This window comes from Salarias fasciatus, chromosome 13, assembly GCF_902148845.1.
Source record: "Salarias fasciatus chromosome 13, fSalaFa1.1, whole genome shotgun sequence".
Taxonomy (NCBI): Eukaryota; Metazoa; Chordata; class Actinopteri; order Blenniiformes; family Blenniidae; genus Salarias; species Salarias fasciatus.
In genome coordinates this window covers 7,726,111-7,742,875 of record NC_043757.1, presented here as the reverse complement: position 1 = coordinate 7,742,875, position 16,765 = coordinate 7,726,111, and the positions used below count along the sequence as shown (strand labels likewise).

The 16,765-nt window shown below is 41.0% G+C and overlaps 1 protein-coding gene across 2 annotated transcripts in view; it reads left to right on the top strand.

The window, feature by feature from the left end:
* LOC115399887 (B-cell linker protein-like) overlaps nucleotides 1-16,765 on the top strand; it is a 29,412-nt gene that overhangs the window by 2,544 nt on the left and 10,103 nt on the right. Inside the window, exons 3-5 of one of the 2 annotated variants that reach the window (XM_030107562.1) lie at nucleotides 9,462-9,508; nucleotides 14,546-14,611; nucleotides 15,078-15,124. In XM_030107562.1, the coding sequence (XP_029963422.1) occupies nucleotides 9,462-9,508; nucleotides 14,546-14,611; nucleotides 15,078-15,124 (160 nt within the window). Of the gene's footprint in view, nucleotides 1-9,461; nucleotides 9,509-13,849; nucleotides 14,007-14,545; nucleotides 14,612-15,077; nucleotides 15,125-16,765 lie in introns of those variants that run through there. The other variant, XM_030107563.1, reaches the window with a different exon arrangement.

Sequence of the window (16,765 nt, the reverse complement as noted above, 5' to 3'; positions counted from 1 at the left end):
AGGAAATGTAAATAAGTCAGCCTCTTTGTTGATCAGCCAAACAGATTTAGTAACTTTTACTCCTATTTTGTGCAACATGAACTTGTCTAAAAAAAAAAGGCTGTTTGAGATCTTTGTAATATTTCATGATGGTAGTCATCTATCTCAGAAGAATCTACATTGCACAGAAATTCGTTGAGAATAACGTCATCCTGGGAAATTTGTGGGCCATAACTGATAAAATATGGGTGATTTGAAACAGCACTACACTTATTTCATTGCATATAAAAGACACATATTGGTTGGTTTAACTGACTTCAGGAAGTCTTAAAATATCTTTCAATAACAACAAGGGGTTACATGAGGAAGAAATCTCTTTAAAGAGGTTTTTATGCAGCGAATAGCAGAAGTGTGGGTTTACATCTCCCTGGTTTAGTGTTTAGAGGGTCTTGAGATTGCTTGAATAAGACCTTCTGCATCCTTTAAGTGGCCACTTTTAAACACTTCCCTGCTTTAAATGGCAGCAGGAATCTGAATATTCATTATCCACCGACCCTGATTCCAGTTCAGGACGGCAGATTTGAGCCTAGATTTTGAAAACGCAGGTATGTTAACGGATGGACTCAACATCTGCAGGTCCAGCTGCAGACACGGCAGAGTTTCATCGAGCTCCACATAAACCCGAGGTTTGTACGGAGTGCCTGCTCACAGCTGAAGCAGCCTGCAGCGCTCAGCTTACATTTCTGTTTGCAGAGTTTGATGCTAGTAGTTCCGCTCGAGGGAGAGAAAAGCATTTTGATGCAAAGTGTGCAGATATTCAGAGTCTTACAGATATTTTAGGTGGTTTGGGCTTCATCCAAAAATCTATCTCAACAATTTATTAGATGAAGCTTTTAATTTACAACAGTCACTTTAGTGGATGTTAAAACAAAACAACAAAACATATTGCATGGCCTTGAATGATCCAGATGAGGAGAAGTTTTCACATTGGTTAAGTTGTTCAAAATCACCATGGTATTCAGTGTAAATATGCACTGAAGGTTGGAAAATGATATGTTAGATTCATCCACTGGCAGGATTCGTGTGTGACACATGAGCAGTCCATCACAGAGCAAACACAGAGTGACAGATAGTCACTTCTATTCTAGGTGAAAATCCACCAACCAGGACTCCAACCAGGGAAATATGCTCACTTTTTAGATGAGAGGCCTCACAAATACATCAAAACCCCTCTGACTGATCACAGCTGATCTGCTCAATATTCCAACACAACATGTATGAAATTCAACATTTGCGTGTTTAACAGTTTCAGAGACCTGTGGCTAAATTTGTTTTAAATAGCACTTGAAAATCACTGCTGTAATAAGCAGGCTTTTATTATTCGTTGTCCTGCATTTTACAGAAGTTACAGATTAGTTGACCCATGCTCACTTTACTTGTCAATGACTGGATGAGAACCTGTCACACATTTCAGTTCAGTATCAAGTGTGTGATATTTTTTGGACATACATTAAATAACTGAATGTGATTCACTTGTAAGGAACACAAATTCATGAAATCAGCTCTCATAGACAATCATGACTGTAACAGCTGATGTGGTCATTTTTGGATGTTGATGGTGTTGACTAACTTTAAAATCCTGACATATCTTTAATTATATTCAATAATTTCAATTTGAAAAAGTTCTATGAAGTCCTGTAATAAAATTCAGATATTTGAAGATAATTTCTATTAAAACTGTATATTTAAAGACTATTGTATTGAAAAAGCAAACAGATTAACACGATCCTGTCTCGGTTATACTGACAAGTTCAACCATGATCAATGTGCAACTAAGGCCTCATTGACGTAACAGTCATTCAATTAAAAAAAAATAAATAAATAAAGCCTGTTTTTGTATCAGGAGCATTTCACTTTTATTGAGCAATGTCCTGAAAACGATATTTGTTTTTGTCATTGCATACTGAAAACACTGAAACACTGAAAATGATGCAGTCAGCATGATAGCCTGCGAGTTGTGTTTGTAAAGAGATCACACACACACACACACACACGTGTGCAAAGAATATCACACAATAAACATTAACAAAGATGAGTGCATGGACATTCATCTGGACAGATGACCAATCGGACGCTGTGACAGGTGACTCTCCGCTGTGGACGGAGAGTTTCCAGAAAGTCTCGCCTTCGCCTGTTTACACCACAGCGTGTTTTCAAAAAGTTCTACCTTGGGAGCCGTTTCCCAAAAGCTGCTTTTCCAGAGACTCCGGGCAGCACTGCAGTGTCAACAGGCCCTAAAGGTTCTTTAGTCTCAGTAAATCTGGACATTCGCGCCCTTGTGGAGGCAGAGCTGTGGATTCGTCAGGTCTTCATAATAAAGCGGCTGGCTGGCGTGCGCGAGCTGATGGATGAGGGGGTCAGCGCGAGGCGAGGCCAGCTCGATTCATCTCCCTGTCCTTGTGTGTCCTTGCACCTCGTCTTCATCATGCGAATTATACCGTTAATATTTAATCTGAAATCTGCATCCTCATTTATGATTCATGGTCGGACCCCTTCAGCTTCAAAGAGTCGCCGCCGTAAAGACAGATGTCAGTTTGGAAAAGGTCTCATGTTGAACGTCCCGTACAGAAAGCTGGATTTTTGCAGGTGGTGCCTCTCGAGTGCTGTTGCTCATTGGAAATATCCAGTTCCTCGTCTATTTTTGACTAGGCTGAAAATGCCACTGTCAGTGAAATGTCACTTCCTTTTTTTTTCACAGAAACAATGATTTGGAGGATTTACTGTACCCTCAGTCACTTCATTGTAGTGATCAAGGACCCAACTGTGCAGGTGTGGTATAAAACCCTCCACTGCGCATATGTTTGAATTTTTACTCAACTATTAAGATGGGGAAAACATTTCTGCAACTCTTACAACTGAATTATGTTCGAATTCAGTTGAAAAAAATAATCTGAATGAATTTCAAGACTTACAATTCCATTATGTGCCACAGCAAGGTGTAGTGAGTAGCTTAACCTTAAACACAACATTCAGTATAATTTCGCAACAAAAGTTTATTACTAGAAAGTAATTAGAAAACAGTTTTTTTCCATTTACACATGATAATGTAGGGAAAAAAAGAGGGAAGTGTTTAACGAAGAACTGCTGTCTTTGTCATAATTGATAAAAATCCTACATAGCACCGATTTCAACATGTCGCACAACCTTTTATTCCGGGCTTCGTTTATTGCCGAGAACTTGAAAGAGAAAAAAAAAGATGAACAAATGAGGAAGTTACCAAATAAAGCTGTCCTAAATCAGTTTTAAATATGTCTGGATCTTTAAAATGGTAGTGCCCCAGCATCAACACCATGAAGGCACATTAGGGGAGTCCTTCTCACACATGTAACAATGTTTCTCTGCAGCCTGGATTCAGAGCGCCCATCACTGCTCAATGTGCTGGAAGAGTGAGGAGAAAATGTTGGTCTCGGCTGCGTTTGAGTCATGAGGAGCTCGGCGGGCGTCTCGGGGCGGGGAGGTCTGCACTCTGGGCTCTGAATGTCATCCGTCGAGTGAGCGTCGCCTCTGGCTTACTTTACATATTCATGTAATGCTGAGACAGAACACGGAGCAGAGGTCACGACATCCTCAAATAGGCAGAAATGAAACGCGCCGTCTCTCTGCTCACTCTTCACTGTTCACAGAAAAAAAAAAAAAAAACAGCTACAGTCTAATTGTGTGTGTGTGGCGGATGGGCGTGAACGTGCAGATGAAGGTAATCTCCGTCTTTTTGATGCTTCGTCGGCTCACACAGGTAGACGGGTTAAAAGAGAGATGTAGCAGATCAGAGGAGCCGTCGGCGCCCATCTCTGTGACGAGCCGCCGTGCGAGCCGGTCGCGTTCAGGCTCCACACGTCACATCAGCATTACTGAGCACTGCGCACACACAGATCCATGTGTCACATGTTCTCTTTGTTGTTGGAATCAAACATCTACAGCATCATCCAGAAATATATGATCTGGGCTTGGCAAAGACGGATGTGTGAAATATATATGGGATTAGAAGGAGCGCGGATCAGGAGGTAGTTCCAGTCAAAACATCTGAATTAGCTTGTCATGTCTGTAATAGAGGAACATCTGGAGCAGATTTGCGGGCATGTGGAAAGTCCCCCGCTCGGTGACAGGCCCTGTGCAGCCACCGTGAAGGAACCAAAGGTAATTCAATGGCCGTGCAGCCGCCAGGCTGGGCTGCCGGTCGTGAAGCGAAACTCATTTCAGTGAAAAGCATTAACATATGTATGTGTCAGAAGCCCCCCCACCCCCACCCCCACCCATTGATAGAAACAACTCCGGTGGACATCGACTCCTCACTGAAACTGAGAACCACTGACACAACACACACTTCCCACTCCAGCCTGCAGCTGCTACAGCTGCTGACAGCCCGTGGGCCTTCAGGTTTTTTTATCCAGCATGTGTGGGTGTGTGAATGACATGATTTATAGCCGCTCCTCTTTGACATGATCATTGCAGTTTGTAAAATGATGCGCATGCATCATCACTGCTACCAACCAAAGGAAAGAGGTTTTTTGCCACATGAAGCATAGAAGTATAGAAGCTCACATGAGCCAGAAGATGAATCCTAAAGTTGAAAGAATGAAGTACAATCTGACTTTAACTGACTGACTTCGTCTGGTCTATGCCTTTTGTCTTGTTCTGCAGCTTCATGGTTAAAGCTAGGGTTGGCGATCTTGGAAAACTAGCATGTAGCACGAATGTAGCATCTCCCCAAGGCTCCACCCAGCTCCCACCCCATTGGAGGAGCTCCGTTGGGAGCGGAGACGCGGAGACGTTCCGCGCGCTGCGCGCAATGCGCGCGGCACTTCTGCGTCCAGTGCGTTCCTGGCGTAACCTGTCCTCAGCGCTTCGTTTTTCTTTATTTGCACTAAGCCAAGTTATGGCACACTCACCGGTAAGTAAAGCCCCAAACATTCTTCTCCGCCATTCTGCAACGACGCTCCGTCCTTCTACGCGCGCACTGAACCAGGGTCAGTGCACGCCATTGATATGTACGTGCAGGAGGCAGGTCGCCCGGTGAAGGGATTTGATTGGTTTAAAAAAAGGTGTCCCGTCAAGACGATTGGTTGCTGTTTTTCCCGTTTTACTCCTGCTGTAGATAGCGGATATTTTCCAAACTACTTTAAAAACACGCTATGAATTGCTTCCCATCGGGTCATAAAGATAATTTTAACCAGTATTTAAAAAAATGTATCTCATTCAAATCGCCAACCCTAGCTTTAAAGCTTACTTACCGGTGAGTGCGCCATACTTGGCATTGTGCAAATAAAAAAAAACGAACGCTTAGGACAGGTTACGCCAGGAACGCACTGGACGCGGAAGTGCCGCGCGCACCGCGCGCGCGGAACGTCTCTGCGTCTCCGCTCCCAACGGAGCTCCTCCAATGGGGTGGGAGCTGGGCGGAGCCTTGGGAGATGTTACATTCGTGCTACATGCTAGTTTTCCAAGATCGCCAACCCCAGCTTTAATATACTTCCCTCATGCCCACTTCTCTTAATCACCTGTGGATTGTTTTCAAGTTAAAAGTCCAAACTGTTGTTGCAGTTTGGTGGTTTTTTTTACTAAACGATGCTCGAAGCCACTGAAAACACAACTTCTTGACACTGGCTCATGTGACGTCACCCACGGTGTTCTGAAATCCCGTATTGAGGATTTGAGAAAGACGTCTGCGTATTGAACATTTGAAATCGGACTTCACTTTTCACCAGCAGAGGTTGGCGCTTGAGTCAATCCCAGCTAATTTTCTAAAAAAGTATGAAGGAATCAAATAAATAAATACATTTTTGCCAACACAACCAAACATGAGGATATTGATGCTTTTCCATTAACACTCAACTCCACCTGACTTGGTTTTTACTAGGGATGTCCCGATCCGATCACGTGATTACGGACTCGATCGGGATCAGAAGTTTCCTCCCGATTTGGACTCGGTTGGATACATATGTTTATTTTTTCTTTAATTTCCTTTTTAACCCATTGAAGCCGGGACGCATTTACGGTAGTGGCGTTGTTGCGCAATTCTATCATTAAACCCGGAAGCGCTGTTGCACAGTTCTACCAATGACGCCGAGTCTTTTTTCCTTCTCCTTTGCGCTAATCAGCTATTTTCTTGGGCAATGAAACACATCAAACTCGCGCATACGCATAACTGATCCTGTTTCCGGGTACAGATCGTGTTGCTGCACTGCCTCCTAACTTTGTATTGAACGTTTCTGGCCACTGCTGCGCCCTGAAGCGGTAATGTGTGCCCGGCTTTAATGGGCTAAATGAGATGTATTTAGGTTTTCCGTGCTACAAAAAGATGTGATTACAGAGAGACAGCAATGTGTGCAACATACTGCTGTGTTGTTTTGAATTGACGGTAAGAAAATAAAAAAGGAGAACTTTTCATAAGTTTTTTAGTTTTTTTTTTCATAGATAATGTACATATTTTACTAAAAGAATCGGATCGGGACTCGGAATCGGCAGATACTCAAAATGATAGGACTCGGACTCGGACTCGGTGGCAAAAAAAACCTGATCGGGACATCGCTAGTTTTTACACTTTTCCATTGTGTGTAAGTACCTGGCACCAGGTATTTTTCTGGTACCGCGGCTCACGCTAGCAGAGTGGAGCCAAAAATCTGACGTCGGCAGACAGCAGGACACTGATATATTTGCTGCAATTTTGCTACAAGAGAGCGATCTGAAACGCACACGTCATACCTAATAATTATGATTTGAAGAAATTACAATATTGTACGTGGAGTTTCTAGGAAAAAGCCACATGCAGAGCAGCAGGCGTCCCGTTGCCTCGATGACGGCTCCTCCCACGCTGAGGTGCTGCTCTGTCAGTGGAAAACAGCCGAAACCGAGTCGAGTCGAGTAGTTCTAGAACCGTGAAATGGAAAAGTGCCGCATGTGGATCACGTGTCTCCACAACACGCCATCATGTCCATCAAGGCCATCCACCCTGCATGTATGTTTGTGAACGCTGAATCGCTCAGTCATGAGGAGGATTCATATACATCTGAAGCCTGATTAGCAGGGATAATGGGGGAAGAGAGGGTACTTCAACAGTGCCTGTAAAAGCCTGTGGAGTATTCTCCAAACTCCAGTGGATCTGGAGCACGACCCCCAGACAAAGATCAGTCTCCGATGGGTAATGGGGCATCTCTGTTCGGGAAGTGAAACGAGATATACTGAGTGGTAGCCAAAACGTGCGTCTAATCTGTTCAATAATCTGCTCCTATTTTGCTCCTTCATTATCACATGAAAAGCATTAAAACGGTGCATTCGACAGCTTCATATGTCAAAACCCAGCAGAGCGAAGGCTCGACATTTCATTACTGTTAACACAATCTCATGGTGTCTGAAGCAACGAGACTGATGAACCTCCACACACGCTGGCGGGACTGTGTGTGTGTGTGTGTGTGTGTGTGTGTGTGTGTGTGTGTGTTGCAGGAGCGTTTTCAGTGTGTTCAGCATGGTCCTTACGCTCCGTGTGGGCTCCAGGTCGACGGTACAAAGAAGAGGCTGCAGCTTGTAGAGCTGTTGTGTCTCATTTGAACAAGCACAGACACTCCTATAAATAATTCAAAGTGGGAGCAGAGCCTGAGTATCCGCTGGGGCAGGTTATTTGATATTTTATTCGGTGTCAGAAGGCTAAGTCTGATTTCATACAGATGTTTTTTTGTTTTGTTTTTTTTTTATTTCTTCCCTCTGCTGTTTACTGACGTGACGATCAAGCGTGTATCTGTGAGTTCACCGTTCAGTTCTTTGAAGGAGGCAGATCCTCTCATATTAAGTGATCTCACTCTCTGATTTACAAATGATTAAATCGCAAGCTGTGCTTGAAGGGCTTCCGCTACGCTACGGTCTTATTCCTGGAGGTAACGCACGCTCTCGTAGCATCTTAGGGTCTCGTATCTAAAGGTATCGGTGGAACGTAACATCAGCAACATCCTCCCTGTGGAGTTTCTCATGGAATTCATTAAAAAAAAAAAAAAAAAAAAAAGACGTGGAGACATACCAGTGGAGGCATTTCAAAAAATACACCCTGACACTTGTTTCGCACGTGACTCTGTGGGAAAAGGCTCAGCCATACTGATGAGCGGCTCCTAACTTTCCCCCAAACGTTCATTGTCATGGATCTTCATTACATTACTGCAAAATTTAAAACAGAGAGGAAAAGACAGAGCAAGTAACGACCTGGAGCGATGAATTATGAATGAAGAGTTGAATACATAATTTAGCGGGATTTCTTGCATATTTTATGGTAATCGTTTTCCTTTCATTTAGGAATCACAATCGCCGTAGTGCGACACGGACATTGAAATTCAGCCGAAAAAGACAGAAAATACAAATACAGTACGCTGACACATAAAGCTGCATTTTTTTTTTTTGCAAGTTGGTGATGATTTAGAAAATTGTGTCGTATGGGTGCTGTGTTGATTAGAAGACTTAGCCTGAAGGTCAGGGGCTTTTATTAAAAAAAAATAGAAAAAAAACATTGGAAGCATGCAGGCAACAGCATTCAGAATCCAGTTAATTTATTTTCTCTGCTTTTATTGTGTGTGCTTGTGTTTGATGTTGGTTTAGGAACTGTTTGCTATCAGCCCGGTCCACATGTCGAATGAGCCTTTTATTGTCACAGAGGCGTCCAGCGAGGCGCCGCAGTGGCAGACAGCAGCCACAACAATATGACCACATGTTGAGGAGCCAGCTGAGGGAATTTAGTGGATTTCAGGCCCAAGGAGCAACTCTTGCCTGGTGGGATCTCTGTGGACGGGTTGCAAATGCCAAGCACAGAGATCAAATTAGCAGTAAGCGTGATTCATGAGCACGGTTCAGTATGAACGATCTGACCACGACACGGTCAAGGTTCTCCCTTTCCAACTCGATCACATTAAATGGCTCAGAATTCAGGCCTCATGTGCATCGGGACTTACCTGGATGTCAGGAAACAACTGTTAAAACAAATCAAGTAGAGATGCAAGATAACTGATTTCCAAAAAATAGCTGCTTTATAAAGATTCCCCACATGTGCGTCTGATGCTTTCGGTTAAATTTAATGGTGATGAACCACATTAATGCTGCTCTACATTTTGTTGTGTTGGTTAAATCTTTTCTTTCAGGCTTCTCTTTAAAATATCCTTAAAAGATTTAAAAGAATAAGTTTTCACAGAGCAGAGTCACTCAGGCCACTTCCAGCAGCTTTCATTCATTTTGTATAAACATCAGCCGTGACTCAGAAGGTTACAGGAACATGACCCCACAGCTCTGACGGCCAGAACTCTGAGTTATACTGAAAGGCATTGTGAAATGGCCCTTGGAGGCATGCTGCCATCTTCTGTTAGTCCATTAGTAGTGCAGACTTGTGTTGTGAAAATCCCTCTGTGAACTCTGAACTTCACTTTATTCAAACTTTTTCCCTGATGTCTTTTCAGAACCTGTCCGAGAGCGACATTAGCAAGTTCAGTCTCATCCACCAGCCGTGAGTAACATTTGGTATCTTCAGTCGCTCTCTCCCTTTGCTGCACTTTGCTTTCCTTCCTTCAGTCTCTCTCTCTTTTCTCTTGTACATTTCCATTTATGGAACGTATTCACATATTTTCACTTCATTGCCCTTATTTTCACACGGATTGCTTATTTGCTGAGTGACTGGTTCCAGAAGCAAAGGGGTGAATCTGGCAGTTATTTGTCACCTTAAAACAAGAGTCACACAGGAAATTACAGTGTGTGTGTGTGTGTGTGTGTGTGTGTGTGTGTGTGTGTGTGTGTGTGTGTGTGTGTGTGTGTGTGTTCTTGTATTTCTATCCTTGTCGGGGCCAAATGTCCCCACAAGGATAGCAAAACGTGGAACGACGTGCCTTGTGGGGACCTTTTTCCGGTCCTAAGTAGGAGAAACAGTGTTTTCTTGACCATGTTGTTGTTACTGAAAAAAGTAAAAGTGCGAAAACATTTCTTTAGGGTTAGGCTTTGTTGTGGTGTGGGTTAGGGTTAGGGTAAGGGTCAGGCTTAGGGGCTAGACATGAATGGGAGTCAATGGACGGTCCCCACAAGGATAGAAATACAAGACTGCGCGTGTGTGTGTGTGTGTGTGTGTGTGTGTGTGTGTGTGTGTGTGTGTGTGTGTGTGTGTGTGCGTGTGTGCGTGTCAGACAACACCTGCACGTCTGTTTTCTGTGGCTGCGCTATGTTCCTCTTCATGCATGCCCACACCTGCACACGTCACTTAAACTGACGTGGTCGGATTGAAAAACAAAATCTGACAGTACTATCTCCACATGAAATGGATCTCATTTATGTTAGGAATAAATAGATAAATGAACGAATGAAATAAGGCAAAGCACATGTATTTCTATGGACACAAGGAAATTCACAGTGCTTTACAAGGAAATACTTTAAAATAAAGTGATTAAAAATCTCTATATTAAGTGATTAAGATTTAAGAAAAACATTAAAAACAAAGGGATCAAAAAGGAGAACAGATTCACTAAAAACTTTAAGAAGATAAAGGTAATCAAATAAGTAAAACTAATTGTTTAATGGAAAGTCTGAGCCATTAATAATACATTTATAAACCTTGATTTAAAAGACTATGCAGAAAGTTTGTTCAAGTTGTTAAAAGCTGCTTCTCCTTATTTCTTCTGGCTCTGGGGAAACTTAAACTTTCTCTTGAGGGCCTTGGGGTCTTCATGTTTACACCATTATGACAAAAAGGAAAAGGAAATGCAACATTTATTTATATGAAATGAACAAAATGAAAAATTAAAGTAGGTCTCCATTCATGCTTCCTGTCACTATAAACAGGTCAAGGCCACACTTCAGAGTATGCAACACACTTTAACCCCACAAAAACTGATCATGAAGTAAATCAGACAGTGGCTTTAAGTGGGATTAAGGAACATTTACACGCAGCGCGCTTTATTTCCTGTTAATCAAATTGTTTCAGCCATATCTGTTCCCCAAAAGAGTGGCCCATAAACCAGTAGCGCTGTGCTGATGTTGAGGAAAATAATTCGAACAGGCAGAAATATTGTTTGCATTTTAAATCTGGCATTAATCACTCAAGATGTCACTACAGTAAAGCTCAAGGTGAAACTGAACATTTCTTTGCCTCCGTTTGTTGTTCTTTTATTCTATTGAACATCCACAGGTTTATCTGAAACTCACATGTAAGCCAAATGTAATTGCAATAAATCCTCATTGACAGATTTCCGCCATAGATTTACAGTAGATTCAGATCTTTTTCTCCAGTGTTTTGACTTCTGTTGAGGAAATAATCAAAAATGACTTTTCACTGGTTTGTTACAACACATCAGGCATTAATTTGAATCACAGATGACAAGGTTTCTTTCTGGTGAGGTGATATGATCCCTTGATGAGAAATGACATGAAAATGCATTTTTCATCCTCCTGGGATTTATTATAAAACTATATGATGACTTAGACAAAGGGATGACTTTATATTGTTTCTGTAATACTGCATTTTAAAGAATACTGTATGTTACTGGATTATCAATCTTTGATATTTAACAGTATTAGAGCATAACAATTGACATATTATAATATTACTCTATAACAAGAAATGTATATTTAAAAGATATGCTAACATATATTTTGTGACAATATCAGTTTGGTATTGTCATATTAAAGCTTCAATACAGCACAACATCAACGATACAACTATATTACAACTTACATATTTTGAGAGTTTTGTTTCTCAAGTGTTGTGACAACACCTTATTGTAATTTAATTATTGAGATAATTTATATTGAAAAGGTAATGCTGCATTAATATGGATGGTGACAGCAATAAATATAGTAAAGTATTGCAATAATTCGGCACTAATACTTTACTGTGACAGTACCCCATCAAGACTAAAAGGCACATTTTTTTTAGAAACATGTCAAAGTTTTAGCCTAGTCAATCTTGTAATGCCACATTTGACCACCAGATGGTACAGTGAGTCACTCTACCAACTTTTATGACTAGAAAAAAAGAAGGAGGACATTCATGGAAAGGTTAAACTTTAGAAAAGCTGCACAACACTTCCCAACATTTATTCACAGTGACTCTTTACTGCCACACAGTGCACAGAAGTGGAATAACTCAAATCTTACATCATGCGTCTTTGAAATTCACAAAGTCTGTATAACTTTCTTTATTTTCATTTTTTTTATTCTGTGTTGCCATGCGAATATGGTAAAAGAACGATTAAAAACTGCAGACAAATATTAACGGTTCTTTATGATAGTTTTTCAGTGTCACAAATCCAACATCAGATACAGTTTTAATGAATATGGCAAAATTTTATATACAAGTTTATATGCGTTGTCGTCTTCATTTTAAAGGTTAAACAGTTTTAGGACTGCATTTAGTGAAAAGAAGGCCAAACTGGTCCAGTCCCTCTACCTAAAGCAGATATTGACTTTTTTTTTATTTCTTCATGTGCAGATGAAGAGGTATTCACAAGCAGGCTAGTTACCCAACACTCTCATAGAACATGACTTCAACATATTATTTTCCAAAGGAAAGGGAAATTGTGAAAAGCATTGAGAATTCCTACATGTGTTGAGGCCTTTTCTTCGAACGGAAGCATATTTCAGCGTTATGTCACAGATGCAGCGTCAGACTGGTGACAGAAGAATTCTTTCTAATCATGAATCATCTGCAGAAGGTTCCTGAAAAACTATGTCTCGTCTAGCGCGCTGGATGTTTCCCACCACAGTGGTTTTCCCTTCTCTTGCTGAATGTGAACAAAAGTAGAGCAGACAGTCACAGCTGTCTCCATGGAGACCAAACACACCAACAGGAAAGGGCTGTGCACTGATGTTATATATAGAAGACATGTTGGATGACCTCAGATGTGATCTTCCTGTTGATCAGAAGAAGAACAGCACACATTCATGTTAAATTACATTTATCATTCATATATATATATATATATATATGAATATATATACATATATATACATGAATCTGGTCCTATATATATATATCTATAGGACTGTGTTTACCTTACCCAAAAGAGTCATGATAACTATGATTTCTCAACAGATTGAGAACACATTTGATCACAATTTCTCTCGGTTTTCTTTGGATATTTCATTGTATTTTGCACCGGAAGGCATCGTTGAACTTGGCTTTATGTTGAAGTTGTTGTTTATTTGGTTTTTTGATAGTAGGCTTGAGGCAAACAGACAGAAACGTACTCTTTTATATTACTCTGAAATATAAGAACTGCCACTAAATACTAAATTCATTTTTTTTGCAAAAGCCCAAGACTCGAACAAACTGCTGAAAAACCCAGTAAATGAACTTTTGTGTATCAAAATTAATAAATAAACTGGCAAGACATTAAGTTATGACAATAGCAACCGTGGAAAAGTCATGGAAGTTGCTCAAAATTACTATTACTAGTGATTCCACTAGTTACTGCAAATTTAAAAACAAAAAAAACGAACAATTGGTGGACTAATTGGTTGTTTCTGTGATTCATTACCTGTCAATAACATCTCTGGACTCAAGGATTTCACAACAGATTTCAAAAGAGTCGAGACAACAGGGCAGCGTGTGAAACAGTCGACAGTGGTTATCTGCAGCTGTGGTGGTGGAGGAAGGGGGATTGGAGTCAGTTCAGAGATGTGGTGCAAGAAGTTTGTCCTAGTGTGTGTGTGTGTGTGTGTGTGTGTGTGTGTGTGTGCGTGTAGGCAGAGGAAAAGAGAAGTGACTCCTCCGACAGCGGCGGCCCGAACATATTCCCTCCCCTGTGACAGAAACAGAAAGACTCGCTCAAACACCTCCTTCATTTACAATTCTGCCAGCAACCTGACGTGCCACACACCTTTCTTCTTCTTCACCTTCTTTGATTAATCCACACCACACCTGAGGACGAATGAAGGCTGAAAATGCAATCACATTTGGGATTAAACATGAACGTGGAGACACTGAGTAAACTCGCTGCTCCCGCCACGGCAAAGATCCGGTAAGAGGTTGAGCTTTGCTTTTACATTCCGACTCAGTTGTTTTTCTATTGATCTAAACTGTGTGTTTCGCTGTCGGCACAAAGAATGTTTCACATTTCATCTCATTTTGGCTCGATGAAGGTTTCTCCTACAGGCAGTAAAACAACAGGCTAAATTTGAAACTATTTAATCCAGAAGTTCTCTAAAAGATCTAAGAGAGATCCAACTGAAACTGTACAGAGGAATAGACATCAAGGAGTGATTTTGTCAGACGTGTGTGTTGTTTGACATGCGTCTGACCTTTGACAGTTCAGATTTTGTGTGTTTATGATTGCTGTGCGAAGGTTGACAATTCCTCTCGAAGTTTCTCGACTGTCCAGCAACGATTTTGTCATCAGCGAATAGGTCCTAGTGAAAGATGGAACTGCAGGATGATGGCCTCCATTTCTTCATGAAGTCAAGGCTTCCAAATTTTATCCATTTATCTGAAAACCAAGCTTCACAAAAGACTTATCTGACTTAGGCAAAGCAGAAAAATTGAAAATGTGATGTTTTCCAGGCAGCTGCAGAAGCTCGTTCAAGACATCAAGAAAAATGACGGCAGCCTTCTGAACAGACTCAAACGGTGGGTTTTCTCAAACATCAGCAACTTTTTTTCAACACTGATTTTTTTTCAATGGATGAAAGTACAGAGAGGAAGATTTAAATAGGCAGTAAATGTGTGAAAGGTCTGCTGGTCTAAAAACTCTCCATGTGGTTTGTGTACATGCATCACTGGCGAATGCCAATTCCTCTTTCACAACGCTTGGAATAAAACACAAGAGACGTGTGAACCAAAAATACCTTGAACAGATGGCTGTTGTCTCACTTTACTTTCCTGAAACGAGTCCGATTAAAGATGCGGGGATAGATCCTGACACGTGCGTTACTGAAGCCATTGGTTCTCATCCTGCGTGTTTTCATGCCTTTGCCTAAAGACGGCAACTGTTTCCACTGCGTTTTGTTGAGCTGCTCACTGCTGTGTGTGTGTGTGTGTGTGTGTGTGTGTGTGTGTGTGTGTGTGTGTGTGTGTGTGTGTGTGTGTGAGACAGGCTGAAGAGCAAACCACGTCCAAATGTGCCGGCAAGAGACTACCAAGGTAAGCTGGTCAGAGCATCTGAGTTAAAGCAGAACATACACTTCGGGTTACTCTGCTGCCCTGTGCATCTGGAAAACAGTGAAATTATTTGAAAACTGACTCTTTCAGGAAGCTTCCTAGTACGTGAGGTGTCCAACATAAGGCTCAGGTGCCTAAATTGACCAACAAAAGGCTCCAATCCGGTCCACCAAATCACGATGTTTAATAATTAGGAAAAATATCAAACTTGATATAAAACCTCTTGTTGAGGTACATAGACTTCCAAATCAAGAACACTGGAAGACATAATACATTACTGAATACTTTGTGGCTTGAAAGGAAGAAAGGAAAAGAAGGAATGAAAGAAATGATGTAAACAATGTGGATGTAAAGAGAGACAGGAGGAATGTTGTTCATTGTACGTTCTTCAATCATTTGAAGTGGTTATTTTTAGTCTTCAATCAGTCGTAATGAGAGAAGTTTACGTTGGAGTAATTTTTATACTGTAAATATTCCAAATGTTTTTCCTCATAGGTAATTTACTTTTATCCCCTTGTGTTACATCAACACACAAACAGAGATTTTGCTGGTGTTAGTGCTTTTTTATGCTTTGTATCATCTATCATAACTTCGCAACATAATCCAGGTTTCATGTGTTATAATGAATACAGTGACTTTTGATTCAGGCCTGAGCAATCAAACTAGTTTCTTGAAGTCCATTCTAATTAAGCTGGAATCTCATTATTTTTCAATCAAAGCATCAATTTTCATGGTTTATTACATACTACACCAAATTATTACTTTTTGTATTTAGTTATTACAAAGTTTATTGCAATATGCCTTTAAAGAATGTTATTACAAAACATGGCAGATTATTACAAAATGTGGTGCTGTTACATAACGAGGTGAAGATTTACTACATCATTACATAACGCAGCGCTACAGGGACATTTCACTGGATTTTGCACCAGAAGCTTTCATCAAAACAGGCGTCAGTGTATTCATTTTCAGTTGTAACTGTTTGGCTTTGCAAATATGTTGACATTTTCATCACACATACTCTGTTCCGCAACAAATAAAAACGCTAAAATTTCAAATCAAAAGGTATCATGGCCCAGTTTTCTGGTCCAGATGATCATCGGGCTGCTTGTGAAATCTCAACTAAAATGTGTCGGACACCCCTGACTGAAGAGAGCGCTCCTCTTCAGGTAAAAATGTGCTCCTCGCTGTATTACTTTGCTGTTTCTGTGACTCATTAGCCGTCAGCACTGCATGAATCACTCTGATTCACTGAAGTTCATCTCTAAGTGGGAGGAAGATGCTCCGTAACCAGGTTCAATCCTTTGTAAAACTGATTTATGAACAATGAAGCGAAGAAGCAACGAAACAGCTGAGAGAACAGCAGCACACACTCCATTACTCAGTTCTATGATGCGGTTATGAAAGGCTGCTTAAACATGACAGCAATATGTCAATTTGTAATTTCTGATCGCTTTTAAATTCTGACCTATTTTGCAAGCATTGACTTCCGAACCATTTTGAAAGACGTTGCCAGTTTCAGAGGCAAACCACAACATTTAGTTCTGGAGGCGTCAAAGATGTTTCAGCATGATTACACAACAATCAGCAGCCAGATCAGGACAGACTTTTACCCAAAACAAC